Here is a 25,934-nt window from a genome sequence, read left to right on the forward strand (position 1 = left end):
CTTCACTCTCCATTTGTTTCTATGACTCTGCCTTTGAAACAAATTAATTTTTTAAAGCAGTTAACAGCCAAATTTTACATAACAATGCTCAAGCCTAAACACTTCTACAGGTAATTTTTAAAGGTACATAAAAGAGAAATGAAACACAAAAGTATGCACTGTGCACAATTAACTAAACCTCAGTAAGGTAAGTTTCCATGGTTTATTCATACCAAATTAACATCCTGTAATTACTTCATAGGCAATTTTAGCCCATAAAGATTCTGCAGGACTATACAACTTGAGCCTTAATCTTTTTTTTTTTTTTAAAGATTTATTCATTTTATTACAGCCAGATATACACAGAGGAGGAGAGAGAGAGAGGAAGACCTTCCATCCGATGATTCACTCCCCAAGTGAGCCGCAACGGGCCGGTGCGCGCCGATCCGATGCCGGGAACCTGGAACCTCTTCGGGGTCTCCCACACGGGTGCAGCGTCCCAATGCATTGGGCCGTCCTCAACTGCTTTCCCAGGCCACAAGCAGGGAACTGGATGGGAAGTGGAGCTGCCAGGATTAGAACCGGCGCCCATATGGGATCTCGGGGCTTTCAAGGCGAGGACTTTAGCCGCTAGGTCACGCTGCCGGGCCCGAGCCTTAATCTTTATTTTTCCTTTTTTCTTTTTAATATTGCTTTATTCTTATTTCAAACACACAGCAGAAAAAGAGCATCAGCTGACATCTGCTAAGGGCTTACTCTTTCAAAGCCCGCCAGAGCCTGCACACAGGAGCCAACCTGCGCCCCCACCAATGTCATAGGAGTTCAGACACTTGAGCCATCCCCGGCTGCCTACCAGAGCACACAGAGTGGGAAGTTGCACTCTGGCATAGATCTTGGACTCAGCCCTGATCCTGGGTAGAACCATAGCTCAAGCGGTGTGTGTAACGGGGAGCACCGGAAGGCCAGTTCCTGAATTTTTCATACCAACGCTCACTCACACACTCCAGGGAAACGACAGGGTATTGGAGGGCTTTTCTGCATTTCATGGGAGCTGCGTCTGGCACTGGGGCCAAGGGACTCACTCCCCAGTTCCAGGCACCTCTAGGCAACAGCTTGTTGCTAACCAACTCCCACCGTGGGCTGCCTATATAAGACCCAATGCATACTGGTCTGGCGACACTTTGTGGGACTGTCTGACTGAGCTGGATACTCTCTAAGCGCTCCAAACCAGTTAAGCAACCCACAGCCATGTCCTCAGGGATCTATGGCATAGGCACCAGCTAAGCCCACTACCTGGGAGAGGCAAAGGACATTGGTAGCTATCCTGCACATATACCTTTAAAAGGCGTGCGGAGGAAGCACCTCCAAGGATGTGAGGATGACATGCTGACAAGTTCTGCCTAGGTGTGGAAGCACGCTATCAGGCATGGGAGCTGTACAACTACACACTGCCAGTCAACTTTACCGAAGACACTGGATGAACTGAGAATTGAATCTGAACTCTCCTGGAAACTTTTGGTGCAGTTTTCTTCTACCAAAGAAGATCTGCTAAGATACCTCAGAGGCTTGCTAGAGGCCTCCAAATAGGAGACCATTCACATAAGAGTCTCCAGAGTTCACGGATCCTGTTACCTTGAGTGAGTCTTCTGCATTCCTCACTGGAGCGGCAGAAAAGCTAAGAACATCACTTACAGCAAAAGAAACCACAATCAGGTTCCTTCAGGAAGAAATGCACAGAATGGCTTCTTCAAAGATTGACACACAAAACTGCAGGCAAGAATGCCACCCAACGTCTTGAGAAATCAAGACTGGAAACAACACAACCAGAGTCTTCTGAAATCAAGGAACTGAAGAAGAAACAGGATTTCTTGCAAAAGTTACTGAACGGTAAAAACATTTTCATGAATGCCAAAACCAATAGCTACAATCTCTGAACAAGAATCTTGCAGACAAAAAGGGAAAAATAACACTTACTAGCAACAAGGAGAAAACAAACTCACTGGGCCCGGCAGCGTGGCCTAGCGGCTGAAGTCCTCGCCTTGAACGCCCCGGGATCCCATATGGGCGCCGGTTCTAATCCTGGCAGCTCCACTTCCCATCCAACTCCCTGCTTGTGGCCTGGGAAAGCAGTTGAGGACAGCCCAAAGATTTGGGACACTGCACGCACATGGGAGACCTGGAAGAGGCTCCTGGTTCCCGGCATCGGATCGGCGCGCACCGGCCATTGCGGCTCACTTGGGGAGTGAATCATCGGATGGAAGGTTTTCCTCTCTGTCTCTCCTCCTCTCTGTATATCTGACTTTGTAATACAATAAATAAATCTTTAAAAAAAAAAAAACAAACTCACTACGTGACTGAGACCCTAACACTGAAGACAGAAAATGAGCAAAAGTCTTCTAAAATTAAGGAATTGAAGAAGAAACAACATACTTTACAGAAGCTAGTGAAAGGAAAAGGGCTTATTCTGAAAGCCAAAACACAGCAGTTACTTGTTCCAAACAAAACCATTGTGAAGAAAGGAAAGAACAGGATTTTGAAGCAATCTGTAACCAAATTAGAAGAGGCAGTGTCAACACTGCAGATGGAGATTCAGCAATGGAAACAACAATGTGAGAAAAGAGACACAGAGCTCAGGAAAAGAACGCAGCACTCCGAGACTCCAACACAAAGATGCTCACATCCTTGCAAGAAAAGGAGGTGGCTGCCTGTGCACTCAGGGAGGAGCTCCACACTCAGGAGCAGTTGCTGAAAGAAAAATATCCCAGCAGCTCTTCAGTGCCACGGAGGCCATCCTCAAGCAAATCCTGCTGTTGCAGCAGGAGAGAGACGCAATGCTGCTGGCCACGAGGCAGAAACACCTGCAGGAACAGGTCCTGCAGAGCGCGCTGCAGAGCTTACAAGACACGTTCAGCCAGGAGTGCGACAGGGACCACCACCATCTTCCACAGGCCCAAGATTCTCACCTGCCTGAAGCCCTGCCCAAAGCAGACGGACTGGCTGCAGTTCGAGCAGGAGTGGGAGCAGAGAGCAGACCCCTGAGAGCCCTGTGCAGTGCCACTAATGATGCTGGCTTGGGGACATTGACACCCTGGGGGGAGCTGCAGATGACACAGCTGGCCCTGGCCACCTACACTGACACCCTTAGCAGCAAGACTGAAGCTGATGTTGAGACCCAGCAGCAGCCACCTGCCAAGCCTCAACCTGACACCAAGCCCAAGCCTTCTACAATGGGGGACAAAAAGCTGATTGCCATTAAGGCTCTGGGAACCATGAAATGGTTCAATGTGAAGACCAGAAAGGGCTTCATCAGCCAACATGACATCAAAGAGGACATACTTGTCCACCACACCACCATTCAGAACCACAAGCCCAGGAAGCACCGGTCCAACCTAGGAAACTGTGAGAGAGTGGAGTTCAACATGATTGAGGGCCAGAAGGGCATGCAGAGCGCCAATGTCACAGAGGAACTGCAGTGTGGGGAAGCAGATATGGGGCCATTCCCAGTACTACCCATGACGCAGGGCTCCTCGGCACCACCTCCCAACAGGATCACTTCACCAGCGACACTGAGGGCTCAGAGAGCACATGCAAAAGCCAGGTCCAACCTCACTGGCCCCAAGGCTGGCAAAGCCTCCCAATCTGCTACTACCGGAGACCCTACTGGCACCCAAAAGAGGATTCCCACACTCCAAAGCTGGTGCGGGATCAAGAGTTGAAAAGGTGCCCAGGGTCCAGCTGTGCACAAACCCCAAGGGTACACCCAAGATTAGGGAAAGACTCCTATATCCAGCAGCCATCTCTCAGATGCTCCCCAAGATGGCTTACAGGCCAGGGTCACCTATAATGCTAATGAAAATCCACCAGTCACAGCACTTGCTGGCAAGTGTCAAGACTGGGTGCAGCAAACACCAGGTTAGACCACAATATTCCCTGGCAAGCATATGATGCTGGGCTGGGAGTGGACCTGGTAAAGGGCCTTTGCATACTTCCCTGCTAAGCTGCTGCTTGTGAGTACTGGTGAGTAGAAGAGTCACAGCTGGGGGCTGGTTAGGATCAACAAGGTGGCAGCACTCAACAGCTTACATGTAGACCAGATATGGGGTCAGGTCAGGCTAAACTAAGCCACAGCACCCATGCGTGTGCATAAGAAACACATGGGACACAGGATGGGCCGGTCTAGGCCTTAACACATGCCAGCACACACAAAAACCCAGACGGGGGACAAGCCTGGTGCAGGTTATTGGGCGTCATGCCAACTAGGCTGTAGCACCCATTAGTGTGCTTGAAGACCAGGCCTGTGATGGGCTCGATCACAGCACACTCCAGTTTGCACGAAAGTTGGGGCCAGGGCAGAACCGAGCAAGCAGCTGCATTTACTGGTATATGCACTGGCTGGTACGAGTGGTGCACCAAAACTGGCACACGCACACAAGTGAAATCAACCCAATGAAGTCTGTTGGGTTCATCGCAAATAGACCGCTCGACTCAAACCCAACCAGAGGGAAAATCATAGAGATGCAGTCCAACCTGGTAGTGCTTGCGTCCAGACAGGGCCTCCTCATTCCCAATGCCTGAGCAGTGGACACCGGGTCTGGATGCAGATGTGGAACATGAAGACTAACACTCCTAGGCCAGCCGATGACACAGTGTACCTCCTCAGAGGATAGAAAGCAGAACAGGCTGCACAACTTTCTTGGCCAAGCTTTGCAAGTGCCTGGATCTATGGATCTATGGATCCACTGGTATTCTTGGTCAGCCAATAGACCTTGAAAAGATTTTTCCGAACCCAGGTGAACAAACTGACAATGTCTCAGAAATATCAAAACCACTCAAGTAATACCCTCAGAATACTCTTCCCCATTGGAATTTCTAAGATATCACCAAATAACCATCTCCTGACACTGCCCAGGTACTGATGTGGTTTAAGAGCAAGCAGCGGTCCCTTTCCCTTATCCAACAGAGAACAGAGCAGGGAGAAAAAAAAAAAAAGAACTGAAACATTTGAAACATTTGTTACACCCACCTTCCTCCATGCACAGACTCTGCCTACCCTCATCAGAGGCCCACATGGACATACAGCCCTCTCAACTATGTAAACAATATTACAAAGAAAAAAAATTTTTTTAAAAGAAAGGAAAATAATTAGGGTCTTCTGAGAAGGAATGGTTGCCAATGTTATCATGTCCTTTACCTCTGTTACACCTGCTACAGAACTTAACGTTTCCTTTTCAGGAGATCCTAGCAACAAAGCAGAACATCTATATAAAGGTTTTTACCTGGAGACTGGGATGACAACCAAAGTCCAGTAACGTCTTCACAACTTGAAGATGACCTTTATTAACAGCAATATGAAGCGGTGTCTGTCGGCGCTTGTTGCGAGCATTCAAATCAGCGCTGCCTCGGTGTAGTACTTCTATAACCGCACCTTCATCTCCAAAGGCTGCATGGTGTACCGCTCTATCTCCATCTTTATCCTACACATTATCATTTAAACTTGAATTAGTAAATATTTTACAAGGAAAAACAAAGCTACAGTAATATACCAAGAACCATATTTGTTTCAGGAAGCAGAGTAGAGCCAACAAAGTTATCACCCAAACAGTGACTCACTCCAAAGAAAAACAATAAGGAGCCCAGATTAATATATTATCAGTTCAATAGTGAAATACACTACACTAATAGTAAGGGAAATCATTTGATCCTTCTCTACTCCTAATCTGTCAGTCATGATACCAATGCTAGGGAACATTAGAACAATGCTAAACAAATTACATAACAGGACACAAACTGTTCTATGCAGCATTTCCAGTAACATAAAAATCACACCAATTTCAGTTGACCAAAACAAAAATAATGTGATCTCAGCTTCAAAGGAGAAACATCATTACACTAGCATTCATTTTCAGTAAGCAATGAGCATCTTTTCACATTTCAAAAAAATTAAGTGGCAAATCAAAATAAGATGGAAGTCTAAAAATAAGATGGACGTCTAAACCAGCAAAATTACACATATTCAGGATTCTAAAATCCTTCCAGAGGAATCACACAGATATATTTAGGAAGTGATAAAAGAGGGGAAAAAAATCTCCCTAATTTTTTTTTCACTTGAGAAAAAGATGTTTGAAAGGGAGGCAGGAAGGGATGAGCCTGAACTTAATCTTGAAAGCAGCATACTTCCCAAGGGTCCCAATCCAGTGCCAGTTCCTGGTGGATTTCCTATCTTTGCAAAAGCTCTGAAACTCCACATAGCATCCAGAAATATCTATACTACTTTAAAAAATGTTTACTTATTTCTATTTGAAAGGCAGAATTAAAGAGACACAGAGAGATCTTCCTTCAACTGGTTTACTCCCCAAACGGCCACAACAACCCAAGCAAGACCAGTCTGAAACAAGAAACCAGCAGCTTCTCCTGGATTTCACGTGGCTCAATGGCTGAAGCACTTCAGCCATCTTCTGGTGCTCTCCCAAGCCATCAACTAGGTGCTGAATTGGAAGTACAGAAGGTAGAACCCAAACCAGAGACCATTAGCCAACGATTTCACGTAGCTCAATGGCTGAAGCACTTCAGCCATCTTCTAGTGCTCTCCCAAGCCATCAACTAGGTGCTGAATTGGAAGTACAGAAGGTAGAACCCAAACCAGAGACCATTAGCCAACAACACAGGCAGAAAATCAGCATACTACACCACCACACTGGGCTGCATTATCTACCATTCCTAAGAATAAAAAAACTCACACATAGTGAAATACTTCAGATTCAATCCTTATACTGAACACCTTAAATTTTAAATAAATAAGTATGTACAAACATACACACATATAATTTACAATTAATCTCTCACTATATCAGAATCTTAAAAGTTTAAAAGATTTCCCTAAGCTACAATCCGCAGTATTTTCCTGTTATTTTCATGCCAACATGACTACTCCCCTTCCATTCAAAAAAGAAACAGCAATCTGCTACTAAAACTCACCAAATATTTATAAAGTGTACTATACATTTATGGTTGTTACAAAGCCACTCCTAAAACATTTTATGTGGGCTCTAAAACCTGCATGAAATTGGGCTCAGCACAGTAGCCTAGCGGCTAAAGTCTTCACCTTGCATGGCACCGGGAGCCCTTATGGGTGCCAGTTTTAACCTCTCCTGCTCCACTTCCCATCCTGCTCCCTGCTTAGTGGCCTGGGAAAGCAGTCGAGGACGGCCCAAAGCCTTGGGACCCAGCACCTACGTGCGAAACCTGGAAAAAGCTCCTAGCTCCTGGCTTCAGATCGGCTCAGTTCTGGCCATTGCAGTCACTTGGGGAGTGAAACAGTGGACAGAAGATCTTTCTCTCCTTTTCTCTGTATATCTGACTTTCCAATAAAAACAAACAAATCTTAAAAAAAATACCTGCATAAGATATATCTCAAGAGGAAATACACTGGAACATTTAAGATTATGAAACATATACACATACACACATAAGAAATTACTTAAATTTATTTCCAGATGTCTATTCTAGATTAGAAAAGTACAGGTGCACTGAGACCTTAATTTATTAAGTTTTTGTGTTCTTCTGAATCCATATTAAACATCCCAAATAAACCTAACATATAGCCTGTCTTAGTTGCAGATACCAAATTAGAGTTTTAAGAGACCAGGTTATAGATGACTTTCCCAAGGTTATCTCACAACATTTATTAAGGGACTCCTACGAAATCTAACAATGATCTTGACTCTCTGTCTCTCAATTCTTCAAAACCTGATCTTATCCCAGTAATTCCCTGTTTTAGCTGACGGAAGCACCGATGCTATAGTCAACAGTCCCAGAATCACAGAGGATACACTCAGTCAGTATCCCTGAGCCATGCTCAGCATTCCTCTGCCCGAGTCCTCTAGCGCGGTCACGGGCAAGAACAGCTCTGCTGAATGACTGGAGGCTGGCTAAGCGGGCAATCCCCCCGAGGAGATCTCAGCAAGTGTCTGAAGACAACCGGAGGGAAAGCCACGTAAACATCCGATGGAGGACAAGAGCTGGAAACACCACGGAGCTGGCAGCAGGAAGGGCCATGCTTCCAGAATTCTACAAAACTTTTAAAGGTCAGGCCAAAAGGACTCAGTGGAAAAACAGAAAGCAAAAAATAAACAAATCAGCAACAATACTCAATCTGAAAAAACAAAAGTATTTATTAGTAAGGCAAGACTATAAAACTGTAATTATGCCCTTTTCAAATTTGGGGAACTCAGATTTTGGTCTACCATCTTATAAAAAGCAACTGAAGGGCCCAGTGTGGTAGCCTAGTGGCTAAACTCATCACCTTGCATGTGCCACAATCCCACTATATGGGTGCCAGCTCATGTCCCAGCGGCCCCACTTCCTTTTCAGCTCCCTGCTTGTGGCCTAGGGAAGCAACAGAGGAAGGCCCAAAGCCTTGGGACCTTGCATTGATGTGGGAGACCCAGAAGAAGCTTCTGGCTCCTTGCTTTAGATCAGCTCAGCACCAAGCACTGTGGCTTCTCGGGAGAGTAAACCAGCAAGCCGAAGATCTCTCTCTCTATCTCCTTCTCTGTGTAAATCTGCCTTTCCAATAAAAATAAAATAATCTTTTTTTAAAAAAAAAAGGAATTGAACAACTCGCCCTTGGGTCTCATAAGTATTCATAATATTCGGCCCGGCAGCGTGGCCTAGTGGCTAAAGTCCTCGCCTTGAAAGCCCCGGGATCCCATATGGGCGCCGGTTCTAATCCTGGCAGCTCCACTTCCCATCCAGCTCCCTGCTTGTGGCCTGGAAAAGCAGTTGAGGACGGCCCAATGCATTGGGACCCTGCACCCACGTGGGAGACCCGGAAGAGGTTCCAGGTTCCTGGCTTCGGATCGGCACACACCGGCCATTGCGGCTCACTTGGGGAGTGAAACATCGGATGGAAGATCTTCCTCTCTGTCTCTCCTCCTCTCTGTATATCCGGCTTTCCAATAATAATAAATCTTAAAAAAAAAAAACGTATTCATAATATTCATCTTCCTTTTGTTGTCCCATTTTATCAAGTCATTTTCTATTGCTTTGTTTTTTTTAAAGGGGAAAGATAGGGAAGGCGCTAATTGCAACCTGAGTTTAATATAAATTCCTGGGCCCGGCGCGATAGCGTACTGGTTGAATTCCTCGCCTTGAACGCGCCAGGATCCCATATGAGCTAATCCCGGTAGCCCTACTTCCCATCCTGCTCCCTGCCTGTGGCCTGAGAAAACAGTCAAGGACGGCCCAAAGCCTTGGGACCCTACACCCACATGGGAGATCCGGAAGAGCTCCTGGCTCCTGGCTTTGAATTGGCTCAGCTCCAGCAGTTGCAGCCGCTTGCGGAGTGAACCATCAGACCGAAGATCTTGCTCTCTGTCTCTCCTCCTCTCTATATATCCGTCTTTCCAATAAAAACAAATAAATCTTAAAAAAAAAAAAGGAAAAAATATATGTAAATTCCTAAGAATTAGAGATATCTAACAGCCACTTTTGTGGTTACTATTTTGAAGTCTGGCTTGTATTTAATAAAACAATTCTCTTAAAATTTGCCTATCTGTAAGACCATCTGCCCTTTCCCACTCAGTTTTACAGTTACAAAAGTACTTCCGTAATTTTATTTTCATCAGTGAAATAAGCAGAGTCAGACAGAAGCAGCATCTATTCACTGAAAAACTACTGTTTGTTTCTGCCAGGTGGAAAGAAATGTTTAATAAAGAAGAGTTAAACATAGGGAATAACATAAATGCCCATGGTGCAGAATATTAAATAGTACCTTAAGTATCTGCTTTCCTTCAATTTCCAGTGCTTTAAATTACTATCATAAATGAAGAAACTAAAGGCTACCTAAATTAAACCTTATGAAATATTCGTTAAAGCTTGGGTCCTATGACAAAAACTAGAATTAATTCTGTCTAAAGCAGTTTTTATTAACTGTAAATAATAGTCAATGTTTCGTGATACTTTATCCAAAATACAGCAGAAGAAAACGGAAGAAACAGAAGAGAAGAGCTCCAGATGCAACAAAACTGGAGATAAATGCCTGAAGTGCATCACGGGCACATGGAATTCAATATGCTGGGCTGGTGATAGCTCAGCGGGCTAATCCTGCACTTTCAAGTGCCAGCATCCCATATAGGTGCCAGTTTGTTTCTGGGGTGCTTTGCTTCCCAGTCAACTCCATACTAATGGCCTGAGAAAGTAGTAGACAATGGTTTCCATCCAACAGATGTCAATAGCATTCCATCACTCATGTGCAAAATTTTCAAGAGTGTAAAAGGGTGGGCCTTTGGCCCAGCAGTAAAATGCCTGATGCCCACAACAGGGTTCCTGGAGTTCAGTTTAGGCTCCAAGACTCTAGCTTCCTGCTAACGCAGATCCTGGGAGTCAGCAGAAGACTCAAGGGGTTGGATCCTGGATGAATTCCCAGTTCTAGGCTTTAGCCACAGCAGACATTTGGGAAGTGAACCAGCAAATGTTTTAAGCTCTTTTTTTCTCTCTCTGTTAAAAAATATTAAAATCTCTAGTCCTGTTCAAGCATCCCCCTACTTGAGACTCACGGTTCTAAGCAAACTACGTTGCCATTTAATGGGCAGTATAAATTCTCTCGGTATAAAAAGGAGGATGAGGAAATTCTACTTTAGTCTCAGGCCATGAGTTGAATTTATATATTTTTAAGGATTTATTATATTTATTTGAAAGTCAGAGCCAGAGAGGGACAGAGAGAGAGAGAGAAGAGAAAGGTCTTCCATCCCTTGGTTCATTCCCCAGATGGTACCAATGACCAGGGCAGGGCCTGAACCAAGCCAGGAGCTTCAACCAGGTTCACCACCTGAGTGAAAAGGCCCAAGCCCTTAGGCCATCCTCCACTGACTTCCCAAACACTTTAGCAGAGAGCTGGATTACAAGTGGAGCAGCTGGGATGCCAATCAGAGCCCATATGGAATGCTGGCAGGGCAAGCAGCAGCCATTATGCATTATGCCACAACCTTGGTCCTAAGATTTATTTCCCTCTTAAAAACAGATTCAAAATCAATAATGTATACAAACACAGTGTAACTCTTCAAAGGCCCCCCACATTCAGTTAAAAAAAAATTAAACTACACAAATGCTAACTCAAAAACAAAAATAAAGCACAGATATCATGAAGCACTTCGACCAGGAGACCCACACTCCCCAATTTCTCAGCTACCCTGGTATTATTTTTGAGTGAACAAAACAGGGTTTCCAATAACAAAGTGGTTCTACCACAGTAACAGAAAACTCAACTTGTATCTTCACCAAGACCTACGCCTAGACTACCAAGAGCTCACAGACAAGCTGTCTTCTAATTTTATTATCAAGCAGAAAAGCATTACGAAAATACCAACAGTCAAGAATAAAAATGTATATCACACAGAAATTTGTTGAGAACATGACATTTTACTGAAAATATTTTCAAGCTCATTTTAGTTACCTCTGCTTCTACATCCACATTTTGCTTCAAAAGCAACTTCAGGATGTCAACATGTCCATTTTGACTAGCAGCTTGCATAGCTGTATGGCCAGCACACTGCCCATTCACCTGAATAAAAAAAGAGAGGATGAACAATTGTCACAAATAAAAAAGAATCAATATACATATAACAGAAATTCAGTATCATGATTCAATCACAATAATCTCATATTCCATGTTACAGCTTTTCTTAATGTGTGAGTTGGCTTTCCATGTTACAGCCATTTAATTTACGGAAGAAAGACAAACTTATTTTAAAAAGAAAAAAAAATTCAATTATCCAAAAAACTATCATAGAAATGTGAACCAGTGGATGGAAGATCTTTCTGTCTCTCCTTCTCCCTGTATATCTGCCTTTCCAATAAAAATAAATAAATCTTTTAAAAAACACATAAATGAGGGCCCGGCGTGGCCTAGAGGCTAAAGTCCTTGCCTTGAACGCCCCAGGATCCCATATGGGCTCCAGTTCTAATCCCGGCAGCTCCATTTCCCATCCAGCTCCCTGCTTGTGGCCTGGGAAGGCACTTGAGGACGGCCCAAAGCATTGGGACCCTGCACCCGTGTGGGAGACCCCAAAGAGGTTCCAGGTTCCTGGCTTCGGATCGGTGCGCATTGGCCCGTTGCGGCTCACTTGGGGAGTGAATCATCGGATGGAAGATCTTCCTCTCTGTCTCTCCTCCTCTGTGTATATCTGGCTGTAATAAAATGAATAAATCTTAAAAAAAAAAAAAGGGGGTTCAAGGTGATAGCCTGGCCACATGTTTACCATAGCTCTCCCAAAACCATACAAAAATGACAGTAAAATAAAGCACACACACACACAAATTCACAAAGAAAACACTAACCCCAGAGAAAAAGCAACATGTCTTTGAACGAAAGATGAACAGAACAACATTAACTGACTCTACAGGGAGGAGGAAGTCACAGCGACAGAACACAGCAAACGCCAGCCAGAACAAAACGTACCAACACAAGCACATAAAAGGCTGACGAGAGGGGCCCAGCAGTGAGGGCAGCATGCCCCGGCCACACCACAGGCACACGCCTCGGCTCAACGACAAAGTCTTAATCCCCTGGACTCTGTTTCTCAAAAGGAAAAACAAGTTTTCTACTGTCAACAATTAAACATCCATCAAGTACATACTGTTAAATGACAGGGCTCTCCCTGCATCAGATGAGCCCAAAAGAAAAAACCTGACAACTGGTACCAGGAGTAGCCCACGGAAGTAACCAACTATTCCTTATTCCAGCTTCACACTAATGGTCATCCCAGGAGGCAGCAGGTGATCACCGCTCACATGAGAACTCACACAGAGTTCGCAGGCTTTGGCTTTAGCCTGCTCCAACCTGGCCCAGTGCAAAAACCTGGGGAGTGAAGGGCACTCCCACTGTCGGTCACTCTCTCTCTCAAATAAGCTTTTTTTTAATTAAAAGCAAAAGGTGGCTTAAATGATAATAGAGGATGTATAGATGAAGTGTAATAGCTAACACAGTTAAAACCAATTGTATTTGAAAAATGGGAAAATAGGGAAAAGAAGGAATGGATGTCATAAACATTGAACTATTTTATCCTATAAATAGTTAGCATGTATAAAAATCAAAATAAATTAGCAACAAGATGAAGAAAAAAGATATAATAAAATAGGGTGGGAATATAAAGGAGGTGATACATCAATATTTGAAACTAATAATTTGTCACTTATCTGATAACCAATTCAGAAGTTACTGCTGTATGCTGCAACTGACTATTCTCTAGTAAAGTTAAAATATCATATGATTTTGTAAAAGAAATAAGACAACTTTTAATTATAGACCTGGTAGTTCTCCAACTCTGCAGAATACTTAAACAAATGCACAAGGTATAGCAGCAAAAGCCTTTCCACTACAACAAGAATAATTCTAACTACCACTTCAACTATAAATCTCAGGCAGGCATTGAACACAATACTGGTAGCCAGCATAGTACTAACTGCAGGGTCAAAGCACAACATTTAAGCTAGAGATCAATGTATGACATCTAATCCACCTGCTTACAAGCAGTGAAATATTCAACTTTCATAAGAGAGTAGTTTAAATGTTTTGAGTACAGACACAGAAATCATTTATAAAGTTTACTGAAACATTTAAAAAACATAACCCAACAGAATTTGCATGAGAAAAATTCACTGAGTTTCCCAAGAGGGCACTAATCACCTATAAACCTAAATCACTGATCACAAAACAGAAAAGGTCATGCTGTAAAGCAAGAAAATACCATTTTTTGAAAACATTTATTTACTTTTATTTGAAAGGCAGAATCACAGAGAGGAGAGAGAAAGATATCTTCTATCTGTTGGTTCACTCCCGAAATGACTGCTACAGCCAGAGCGGGGCCAGACCGAAGCCAGGATTCTGAACTTCCTCCAGACCTTACACATGGGTGCAGATGCCAAGGAGCTGAACTCTCCTCTGCTGCTTTGCCAGGCCATCAGCAAGGATCAGAGGTGGAGCCATCGGGCTTGAACCAGTGCCTTATGGGATGCTGGCGCCACAGGCTAAAGCTTAGCCTGCATGCTGCCCCCAAATAAAAAAAACAAACAAGAAGGAACAGAGGAAGCACATTTGCTAAAATCTTACTGAGTAGACTGTTAATTTTACTGTTCAACGTTTTTGGTGTATGTTTTAAAATAATTTTTATAATGCTTACATCCACATCCGGTCTTTTTAGTAAATCCTCCACCTTGGCAACATCTCCATTGGCAGCAGCCTTAACTAATTCTTCATTGAGGTCACCAGATTCTTGGGTTTCAAATAATTTCTTCAGGAGTTGTGAGAGTCTTTCTGTAAAGGATCAAATAAAGCTGTTAAAATAGCAGGATTTCAAACATTAACTACTAAAAGACAATTATTACCCATATTCCTAGAATCTCTCCTAAAATTCACATCATTAATGCTATTTCTCTACTATGCTACAACAATTTAGGCAAGTTGTAATCACTATCACACCAAGGTGCATCAAATTCAATATTCAAAGCATTCCAGGTTGGTACAGCCTCTACGGAAATCAGTATGGAGAACACTCAAACAATGAAAATCTGCACAATAATAGCACTTCTAGGAATATATCCAAAACACCTGTTACATAAGAAAACAACATGTACCCCTATGTTCATAGCAGCACAATCAATAATTGCAAAAACTTGGAAGCAACCGAAATGCCCATCAACAGAAAACTGGATAAGAAAACTATGGTTCATTTACTCCACAGAATACTACTCAGCCATTAAAAAAAAAAAAAAAAAATGAAACGCATTTCTTCGTGGCCAAATGGGCCCAACTGGAAACCATTATGCTAAGGGAAATGATCCAATCCCAAAAGGTTAAATACCACATGTTTGCCTTAATTTAAGATGATATGATGTTATGTATAACATGTTATGTTTTGAATGTTATATGTTGTGTATAAACTAAATTGAAGTATAGGTGAGGTGGTCACAGAAGGTGGCTGGGAACTCGCATTTACTTTTAACATATTGGTTACTCATTACTATGTCAATTAATTCCATAATGATGTAAATTTTTGCTGATGGTATGTTGGAGCTTTCAATTGACTGGGATGATACTCTGCTGGCTCTGTCTTCAGACCAGAGAGGGTATACCTAAGAAGCCGTTGAACTTGACTGGACAATAAGATGCTGGACTCTATGTTTGGTATACACTTGCAATGGGGGAATCTCAACTGAACTTGAGCTGTGGTTATGCAACAAGGTGGAGGAATCCACCATGGTGGGAGGGTTTGGGGAGGGGTGGGGAGAACCGAAGTATCTATGTAACTGTGTCACATAATACAATGTAATTAATGAAGTTAAATAATAAATAATTAAAAAAAAATGAGCAACAAAAAAAAAAAGATGAAATGATGTCAATCCTAAAAATAGTATCTGTAAATTGTAATACTATTACACTCTCAAACAGCCTGTATCATACGAAGATATTGCGATGTAACCAATGAACCAATAATCAATGAGACAGACTGCTTATGATCTACATCAAAGAACTGAAAAGGCTGATATGCTTTTAATGCCCTATGTTATTCCGCAATGGGTCAGGGGAGCAGAGAAATCTTCCACCTTCTTAGAGTGTGTGAGGAAGATGTTAAGTATAACCTATCAAGATTGTAACAGGTAACTTACAAGCAGCAGACTCAAATCTGCATTAGACATTAGGAAAAACTATAAAGACATACATACAGTGGGATCCAAGAGCGATCCTTACAGTCTCTTAACAGAAGGTCATATGCACAGAGCAGGAGGGAACCCCAGAGTGGAACAGGATGACAGAAGGAGGCTCGTATCCTAACCCCGGAGATTCCCAGTATCTCACCAAGAACTATCAGTATGAGCACGAAGGACTACATCCCAACTGCCAAGATCACAGGGAACTGCAGTGTTTGTAGACCGAGAACTCTGAGGTCAACCATTCCCTATCGGATCTACCACATGGGATGGAAGAAGCCCACAGGGTCTAATGACATCAGAACAAAAGCCAGGAGCCCTGAGCGGTCCTCAGAAACCGAAGAACAGTAAACTTCCTGCAGGACTCAGGAGAGGCGCTTTCTCTGGTCCTTACTTAGTTCTAACTTTGGCTCCCCACGCTGTCTTGCAAAGACCATCAGGGTTACTCCGGAGCCCCAAAATATTGATCAAAGAGAGAGCAATAAGGAAAGCTTAGAACTGACAAGAAAAAGTCAGCCTGAACTCCCATACACCTTACCAGGTAGGACACAAAGATCAGTTACTCCTCACTAAGGTATTATGAAGTTTAGAAAAACCTTTGGACCACAATGGTAACAAATCCTTTCATTCTTTAGCCATACAACAATGACTCTTAGAGCTCAATACTGCAAAGATTATGATTCAGGAGTAATACAATCTCTACAACATTTGGGGATATATTTTAGAGACATATAAATTGTCACTTGAAAATTAACATCTAAATGCTAACAACACACTTCGATTAAGTTCCAAGTAAGATAAAACCTGGGATGACTACATAGATCCATTCATAAAATTTATTTTCTAAATACTATCAATATCGAAGCTGCTACATTCTACTCTATATTCTGGGAATACTTATTGAAAAGAAGGGAAGTCACAAAGTGGGCCAAGTTTGCATTATTTGAGAGTAGAATAATAACCATGCTTCAGTCTTACTTTTATGTAGCCTATCATAACATCATATAACATTAAAAATATACATAAACACTGATTTAACACACACTAGCAAATTGCAGCAGGAAAGAAGAGAAAAAAATAGGAAACAAAAATCAACACAAAAATGCAACTGAAGCTCACTAGTGATTTCCTTTGGGTTGTCAGCTACCCTGGTGGTCCAATCCCCTTTGCTGGAAGGCTGCAACGTCTCCATACAAAGGAGTTGGCAGAATTGTGTGTAGAGGAAACAGAACACTGACTCTGGGAAGGAGTGTACCCAAGTTCCAGGCACACTGGCATTTTCACATGGTTTTTCCCCTAACTATGGTAAGTATGGCAGCTCTTACTAAACTAAAAACAATTTAACAAAGTGATGATTCTTTGGCAGAAAATAAAAGTTTTGAGCAAAAAGCAGAATATTCAAACTTCAGCATGTCAGACTGAATGCAGGGAAGCCTTGGAAAAATCCAAGAAACAGCATTGATTGATAGAACTTATATAATGCTTCAGTCAGAATCAAGGTTGCCTGTCTGCCACATTCAAAAAAGGAAAAGAAATACCTTTTGGCAAAGTTGAAAAGATCTTCAAAATTCAAGTGAGGTTCTATAACCCAGGATACAGTCAAGCAAATATACAACATTATCCACAAATGAGAACTGTGGAATCACTGCAAAGGTTCTAATGTCGACCAGAGCACTTTGAAAGAAATGCGATTACGAAACATACCACCAGATGCATTGCTAATGGCTGATCCTGCAGAGGCCACCTTGGAAACTGCTGCTGGGTTGTAAGTCCAAGATGTTCCACAAACTTCCACCTTTAAATCACTGTCTGAATAAATCTGCTGTACTCGGCCAACTTTACCTAAAGTCTTAAAACAGGAAAAAAAAATATTTATATTTTTAAATCTAAAGTTTATACTATAAAATCAATCACCAGTTTTTGTACATTTGAAGTACAAATTTTACTTGTTACTAATACTTTCAAAGATAGGCATATTCAAATGAGTTATTTAGTATTTACATAAGCAGAGTTACAGAGAGAGAAGCGGAGAGAGAGACATCTTCCATCTTCTGGTTAAATCCTTAACTAACTGCAATGGCCAGAGCTGGGCTGACTGGAAGCAAGCAACAATTAGCTTCCTCTGGGTCTCCCATGTGAATGCAAAGACCCAAGTGCTTGAGCCATCTTCCACTGTTTTCCCAGGTCTTCAGCAAAGCTGGATCAAGAGTGGAGAAGCCTAGACTCAAACAGGCTCCCATGTAAGGTGCCAGCATTGTAGGCAGAGGCTTAACTAGAAATGCGAAGGTACTAGCCCCTTACTGGAAGATTTATCAAGAATAAAACTCTGCCTATGGCCACAATCATATCCTAGATACTAGCCCACCAGTTCAACTGTGATGTCCTATCTTTAAATTAAGGATGCCACACCACCACCCATAAGAATACTGTGCGCACATGTGCATACATGAATGGTGCACAAATAACAAAATGAAAACACTACAACAGATGCTTCTGCTTTGATCATGACTACATCTCAAAAGCTTCACAGGCTCAAGATGAAGGACTGATGCAGGCACAGGGCAACAAGAAGGACAAGGAGGAGAGACAAAACAAGACGAGAAGGGAATAACTAGGGCAGAAGTTGGGCCTGGACAAATAGGAAAACAAGTGCTAACCAGGACAGAGGGAAGAGCCAACGCAGTAGGGCAGAATTCGTGGACAAGGAGAGGAGAGGAAGCAGGCATGACAACATAGGATGGCAGCACTCCATGACATCTGAATGAGGGCACAACCAAACTGAGTGAGACAAGGAGGGAAAAGCGCAAAAAGCAGGGCTGGACGGGGCACAGGACAAGACAACAGGGTGGATAACAGAATGAAATATAGTAGTACAGAAATGGTCAGAGGTGACACATGGAGAAAGAGGTCCTGGAATTCCTCCACAGTCAGAGACCTGGCCTAGGAATGGAGGTTGGTACTGGTGAGAGCAGGAGATCACCTAGACATCTGGGCCATGTGTTGCAGGAAGGCATGGTGGAACCAGATGCCCTCAAGAGGATCAAAGGGCTCAGGTCCTTGTTGAGCCCTCTGAGTGTTCCCTCACTAGGGTTACTGGGCCTGCCAAGAGGTCTTGGAGCTCAGGAACGCTAAATGAATGCATGGAATCAATCAATTCAAAGTGGCTCTACAGCTCTTTAGCAACAAAATTTCCTCAAAAGTTACACACTCTGATCTGCTCTTATATACTCTGAGCTCATAGACAGGTGGGTCCCCAAAGCAGGAAAGTCCCAGTTGCCCAGCACTGCTGGAGACTGGCACAGCACAGCCTACCTGATTCTGAGGTTGACTATCAGGAAAGCCTTTACTGCCAGAGAACATAATCTTATTCCCCTCTAACAGTTCTATCAAAACACACAAATGTCAGCCTTGTCTGAACTTCTCCAGACTAAATAAACTGAACTAAACTGGAACACAAAAGTTACAAGTTACACCAGCTTGCCTTTCAGAGTATAATTCTAAGAGGTTTCAGGCTGGGGTCTGTTGTGGTATGGCAAGTAAAACCACCACCTGCCATGAGGGCATCTGGTATGGGGGCCAATTCAAAGTCCAGGACACTCCACTTCCGGTCCAGCTCCCTACTAAGCTACCTGGGACAGCAGCGGAGGATGGATAGCCCAAGCTCTTGGCTCCCAGTTTCAGGCTGGCCCAACTCCAGCTGCTGAGCCATTTGGAAACTGAACCACCAGAGAGAAGATCTCCTCTGTCTCCCTTGCCTCAGTAACTCTACCTTTCAAATTAAAAAAAAATCTTACTTAAAAAAATAAGATTCATGCAAATTTAGTTCCTAAAATGAATTCACTTTTAAAACCATGTAAGCAGGGTGAGGCACAATGGCTAAACCCTCACCTTGCAAGCACCAGGAGACCATATGCACACCAGTTCGTGTCCCAAATATTCTACTTTCATCCAGCTCCCTACTTATGGTCTGGGAAAGTAATAAAGGATGGCAAAAAGCCAAGGGGCCCTGCACTCACATGGGAAACACAGAAGAAGCTCCTGGCTTCTGCAGCCATTTAGGTAGTGAACCAGTGGATGGAAGATCTTTCTCTCCGTCTCTCCTTCTCTCCATAAACCTGATCTGCTTTTCCAATAAAAATAAATATATCTTTAAAATTTAAAAGTGTAAAAGCAAGATGCAGTTCCTAAACACAAACTGACTTTTTTAAGGATTTATCTCTTTTTATTTGAAAGGTAGATTTACAGAGAGAAGCAAAGACAAAGATCTATCACCTGCTGGTTCACTACCCAAATAGCAGCAATGGCCGGGAATGAATCAGGCCAAGGCCAGGACCTTCTTCTGGGTGGCTTTGTGTGGGTACAGCAAACCAAGGACCTGGGCCATCCTCCACTGCTTCCCCAGGCACACTAGAAGGGAGCTGGACTGGAAGTGGAGTAGCCAGGACTCCAACTAGCGTCCATAATAGATGCTGGCATTGCAAGCAGAGTATTAACCTACTCTGTGATCATGCTGGCCTCCAACTACATTTTATAAACTTACTGGAAGCATCGCTTCAGCCCATTCGCCATGTCCTCTTTGTAGAAGTTTAATTCTTTCCAGATCATAACAAACTTGCACAAGGTCACCCACTTGAAACTGTGAGGGACCCCCTTCTGCACCCTGAGCAGCATCTCCACTTCGCACAATGTTTGCTTTAGTGAGAACAGCAGGATTAAAAGTCCACCTGGAAAAGCAAAGACAAAATAGAAAAAGGGAAAAGCTTACTACATTTCAATACAACATCCTTCTTTAGCTTCTTTTGATTTTTTAATTTTTATAATACAAAGTTTTTAAACACTGCAAAGACAAAAATCTTAGATGGAAATCCTTTATGATACTGTGAATGATTTGTATTTCTTTTTCATGACTATTACACAATTTTGGGAGCCAAGTCTTATATGCTAATAATTTAACATATTTTGTTTAATTTATTATCCCAGGCATTTTTCAAATGTTATAAAAATATTAAATCATTAAAAATTCGATCAGAAGCACATAAGTAAAAATGAAAATCCTAATTTTATACAAACAATCCAGATCACCTTTACTAGAAACTCATTAGGAATCCTCTGTGAGACAGGCACCTCCCATGGGATCCACCTATAGGCCTGAGAGCTGCAGGGCCTACAAGCACCGGGTCAAGCGAGGGCTCTGAGGGCTGCACTGAGAGCCCCAGGGCCAGGGGCCCAGCTGCTGCGGCTCCAAGCACACTGAGCATGCCTCAATGCCACGGTGGCTCTTCCCTATCCACAAGCTATTCCCACTAGGCAAAGAAGGGCTGGTCACTGTGTACAGCCTCAAGGGACTCAACAAGACTAAGGCTCTGACCAGGGATCTGGGCATGTGCTACACATCTGCAAGGACTGTCTCTGTGGGACCAGTAACCCTGGTAGGGGAATGCTCAGAGGGCCCAAGAAGGACCCAAAACCCTTTATCCCATTGAGGGCATCTGATTCCTGACCATCCCTCCATGCAGGGCTTGGCCCAAATGCATGGGAGATCTTGCCCTCACTAGTGTCAATCTCAGTTCCTAGTTCTCTGAACAGTTCTCTGAACAGGGATGTATTCCTAGATTTTTAGCCTCATGTGTCGCCACCAGTCACTGATGGAGGACCAACTGGGGAAGCCCAGAGCCCCGTATGTTGCGTTGGCTCATCTGTGGTTGGCTTATCTGTGCCTACAAAGTTAGGCATTATAGTCCAAGCTGTGCCCCAGAACACACTACAACTATCCTCCAAAAGATTACCAGCTGTTCCCCTCACATGGGTCATGCTTGTGATGCTCAGGAAAACAAATGCAGGGACCAGTCTTAGAGATTGTGCGTGTGTACAGGTTTTGGTGAGGCCTCATGGACAGAGGCCACAGGAACTATATCACTAGGCTCATCTTTAGCAGCAGGGCCTTCCTGAACATTCTGCACCTGCTGCAGAAACTACTGCTTTTGCTTCTCACCAGGAGAAAAGGGTCTATTTACTATCTGTACTCTTCAGTATCAGCTAAAAACTGAAAAGTTAGAGCATTCCTAGGGTCTCCTTAACAGCTTCTTTCCCTCTTTTATGTAAATTAGTTAATCAGATGTATATAATCTTTACGTCATTATGTATACAACCATGTATATAACCTTTAAGAGTGCTTATGGTAATCTTTTGCTTGTTTCATATCTATACAGTCTTTAACATACTATTATTATTGGGCATGGGCATGTGAACTTTGTCTTTAATATTTAAAAATGCTATTAAAAAATACTCCATCTTACATCACCCTAGAAGGTGTGAAGGAGACGGGAAATACAACCTATCAGGATCATAACTGGTAACTCATAGACAACAGACTCGAATTAGCATTAGACAATAGCAAAACTACAAAGGCATATGGGGGAATCAGGGAATCAGCAAGGAGGGGTCCCCAGAGTGGAGCAGGCAGACAGGAGGCTTTTATCCCAACCCTGAAGACTCCTAGATCCTCACCAAGGACTATCAGTATGAGCACCAAGGACTACATCCCTACTGCCAAGGAGACCACGGGGAAATGGAGTGCCTTTGGAGACCAAGAACTCTGAGGTCACCCACCCCCATTTGGATCTACCACATGGGATGGAAGAAGCCCAAATCCTGCCTTGTAGGATCCAAGATCATCGGAACAACAACCAGGATCCCTGAGCGGTCCGCAGAAACAGAAGAACAGTAAACTTCCTTCAGGACTAGGGAGAGGAGCTTTCTCTGGTCCTTGTCTGCTTCCAATTTTGGGTCCCCACCCCCTCTCGTAATAACCATCAGGAGCGCTCCAGAAACCCCTCAAAATAAACAAACAAAACTAGAACAGATAGAGAACAACAAGGAAAACTTAGAACCAGACAGGAAACGGTCAGCCAGGATGCACTTATAACTCACTGGGTGGGACACAAAGATTAGTTACTCTTCACTGGGGTATGGAAGATTTCTCTGCACACCCCTCCTAAACATGCTCACCTAAACTGTTGACATATATCCTGTTATAATTATAGAGTTAGACCACCTGAAAAACAGCCAGGTTCAGCGAAAACATGCTTCAATGCTATAAACTGCTAAATACTAAAATTAAAATAGGCATGAGACAGCTGAATAGCAATCTAAGCCATTTTAAGGTATATAGAACACGGTTGAATATAAACCAAAATTGAAATGTCTATGAAGAAGTCACAGGTTGTGGTTGAGAACCTGCATTTTCCTATTAACATATTGGTTAATCAGTACCATGTCAATTAATGCCATAATGTTGTAAATGGTTGGAAACATTATGTTGGGGCTTTTAATTGATTAGGATGATACCCTGCTGGCTCTACCTTCAGACCAGGGATGGTCTCACCAAGAAACCATTGAACTTACCAGGACAATAAGATGCTGGACTTTATGCTTGGTAAATACCTCCAATGAAAGAATGTCAACTGAATTTGAACTATGGAAATGCAACAAGGTGGAGCAATCCACTGGGGGGGGGGGGGGGAGGGTTGGGGGAGGGGCGGGGAGAATCCCAGTGCATAAAAAATGTATCACATAATGCAATGTAATTAATTAAAAAAAAATAAAATGCAATAAAAATATATGTTTAAAAAAATACTCCATTGGCTGCAGTGATAACTCATTTGGCTAATTCTGCACCAGTCTGTGGCCCAGATACTCCACTTCCCATCCAGGCCCAGCTTATAGCCTGGGAAAGCAGCATAAGACAAGGCCTTGGCACCCTGGGTTCATGTGGGAAACCTAGAAGAAGTTCCTGCCTCTTGGCAGCAGATCAGCTCAGCTCAGGCTCTTGAGGACTTTTGGGGAGTAAAGTAGTAACTGGAAGCTCTTTCACTCTGTACAGAGATCTTCTTTCTGTAAATCTGCCTTTCAAACTGAAACAAATAAACCTTAAGAAAAATAATACTCAATTGTGTATCATTATAGATCTTTTTTTGTTTGTTTTCTCTTGGTACCACAGATCTTCTATCAATAGCACAATTAATAGAATTAAAGGAGACTTGCTTTCCTCATAAAACAGGCAACTTTTTTTCCTCACACAATGCATGACATACGATTTTTCCATTTCACAAATAAATAGCTATGTCATGAAATTTAACAGCAACCAAGTATCCCAGCCCACAGTCTGTCTAGAAGACATACTAATGTTCTTAGCCATTCTCCTACTATCACTTATGCCCTTCCAAGTTTTCACTAGCATGTCTGATATTCTAAAGAACATTCCTATATATGCACCTGTACACAGAATTTCACTTGATTCTTACATATGCATCTATATATAAAATAAGTATTTCACTCAATTCTTCAAAGAACTACTTGATTCAAGATGTGTTTCTTGCTGGTGCTGTGGCATAGAAAGTTCAGTCACCACCTACATCCCTTACAAGTGGTTGGTTGATTCCAAGCTACTCCAACTCCACCCAAGCACCTTGTTAATGCAGCAGCAGGGAAAGCAGCAGCAGGTGGTCCAAGTGCTCAGGGCACTGCACTCGTGCAGGACTTCGCAGCTGGCATTCTAGGCCTCTGGCTTCCACCTGACTCAGTCCTGGTCATTGTAGTCATTTGGAGAGTGAACCACAGCAAGAAGATATCTTTCTCTGTCTCTCCCTCTGGCTCTTCAACTCTACCTTTCAAATAAATATTTTCTTTTTTTCACAATTGGTTTATAAAACAGAGCCAATTTCTCTATTTAAAAAAAAGTATCCCTTATCACTGCCAATCTCATATATCAAATGGTATCTAGTTTTAAAGTGCCATACATCAAATATTTTATATAGTTTTTCATCACTGTATCAAAACAAACTTGAATTCTGATTTCTTTAATAAAGGCATGTTTCCATCTGCTACTATCATCCTAAGCATCATATTAATAACTATTAAATTCTCAAACAGCTGGGCTACAGTTTGACATACTTCATTCTAGACTGACTGCCAAAAGTCTTAAAAATGAAAAAAAAAGTCTCTCAAGTTAAAAATTAAAATTCAATATGAAATATCTTAGCAACCTTTCAACACTCATTCTCAATCTGCAGAATTCCCCAGCCTTACTTTGATGTCTGAATAGCAACACTGACTCAAGTTGCCTTCTCTGCCTAGAGGACTCCTCTGGGCTAGAACAGCCCCATCACCCTATACACTACTGCAAGGATTAATTCTTTCCAAACTTTAGAATGATCATTCCAATTTTAAAAGTTAGAAAAATGTACAAGATAAATCTTAAATGTTTTCCCTATATGGAAATGTTAAACGCTTGAAAAAATAAATATATTTATTCTAAATGATTGAACATTACGCAAGTAACAATATTAGCATAACAAAATATAATTATTATAAGTACTCCATAAATATGCACATTTTATATATCTTTTAAAATTTCTAATTACAAATAAAAATTGTGACAGTTGCTCTTCTCTTAGACCTGTAGGATCCTGAATTTTGACTTATCGTATTACTTCTAACATTGTATTGCAGTCAGAATACAAATGCTCTTCTACACTGCTGATAAGGAATCACATGTTGTGTACATGTCTATTATAAGACAGAGTTGTGTGATCAAGAATTACCCTGGAGGGCCTGGCGCAGTAGCCCAGCAGTTCAAGTCCTGGCCTTGAATGCACCAGGATCCTATATGGCCGCCAGTTCTAATCCTGGCCGCCCAGCTTCCCATCCAGCTCCCTGCCTGTAGCCTGGGAAAGCAATCGAGGATGGCCCAAAGCTTTGGGATCCTCCACCCACGTGGGAGACCCAGAAGAGGCTCCTGGCTCCTGGTTTCGGACTGGAGCAGCTCTGGCTGTTGCAGCCACTTGGGGATTGAATCCGAGATCAGACAAGATCGGGCACATTAAGGGTGGTATGGCCACAGACTTAGCGAGTGAATCAATGGGCAGAAGATCTTCCTCTCTGTCTCTTCTCCTCTCTGTATATCTGACTTTGCAATACAAATAAATAAATCTTTAAAAAATGAAATAGATCTTAAAAAAAAAAAAGACTTACCCTGGAGACAGGGCAAGAGGAGCTCTCATGTAACCCCTCTCCATTTGTGGTAGGATGATCTGTTCTACTTGCAAACAACAAATAAAATAGGTACAGAATATTGTACCATAAATATATACTCACATAAATCTACATATGCACAAAATATGAAATTCTTACTAGTGTTTCCTTTCCACCTTATCAAAATACTTGAGATTTTTATGAACTAAGAGCTAGCT

The 25,934-nt window shown here is 42.6% G+C and overlaps 1 protein-coding gene across 1 annotated transcript in view; it reads right to left on the bottom strand.

The window, feature by feature from the left end:
• MIB1 (MIB E3 ubiquitin protein ligase 1) overlaps window positions 1–25,934 on the bottom strand; it is a 119,351-nt gene that overhangs the window by 54,634 nt on the left and 38,783 nt on the right. The window contains exons 7-11 of the mRNA XM_004579605.4: window positions 20,225–20,408; window positions 17,389–17,533; window positions 14,157–14,290; window positions 11,432–11,539; window positions 5,256–5,453 (exon numbers count right to left, since the gene is read on the bottom strand). Coding sequence (XP_004579662.1) covers window positions 5,256–5,453; window positions 11,432–11,539; window positions 14,157–14,290; window positions 17,389–17,533; window positions 20,225–20,408 — 769 coding nt within the window. The remainder of the gene's footprint in view (window positions 1–5,255; window positions 5,454–11,431; window positions 11,540–14,156; window positions 14,291–17,388; window positions 17,534–20,224; window positions 20,409–25,934) is intronic.

The sequence above is a fragment of the Ochotona princeps genome, chromosome 18 (genome assembly GCF_030435755.1).
Source record: "Ochotona princeps isolate mOchPri1 chromosome 18, mOchPri1.hap1, whole genome shotgun sequence".
NCBI lineage: Eukaryota > Metazoa > Chordata > Mammalia > Lagomorpha > Ochotonidae > Ochotona > Ochotona princeps.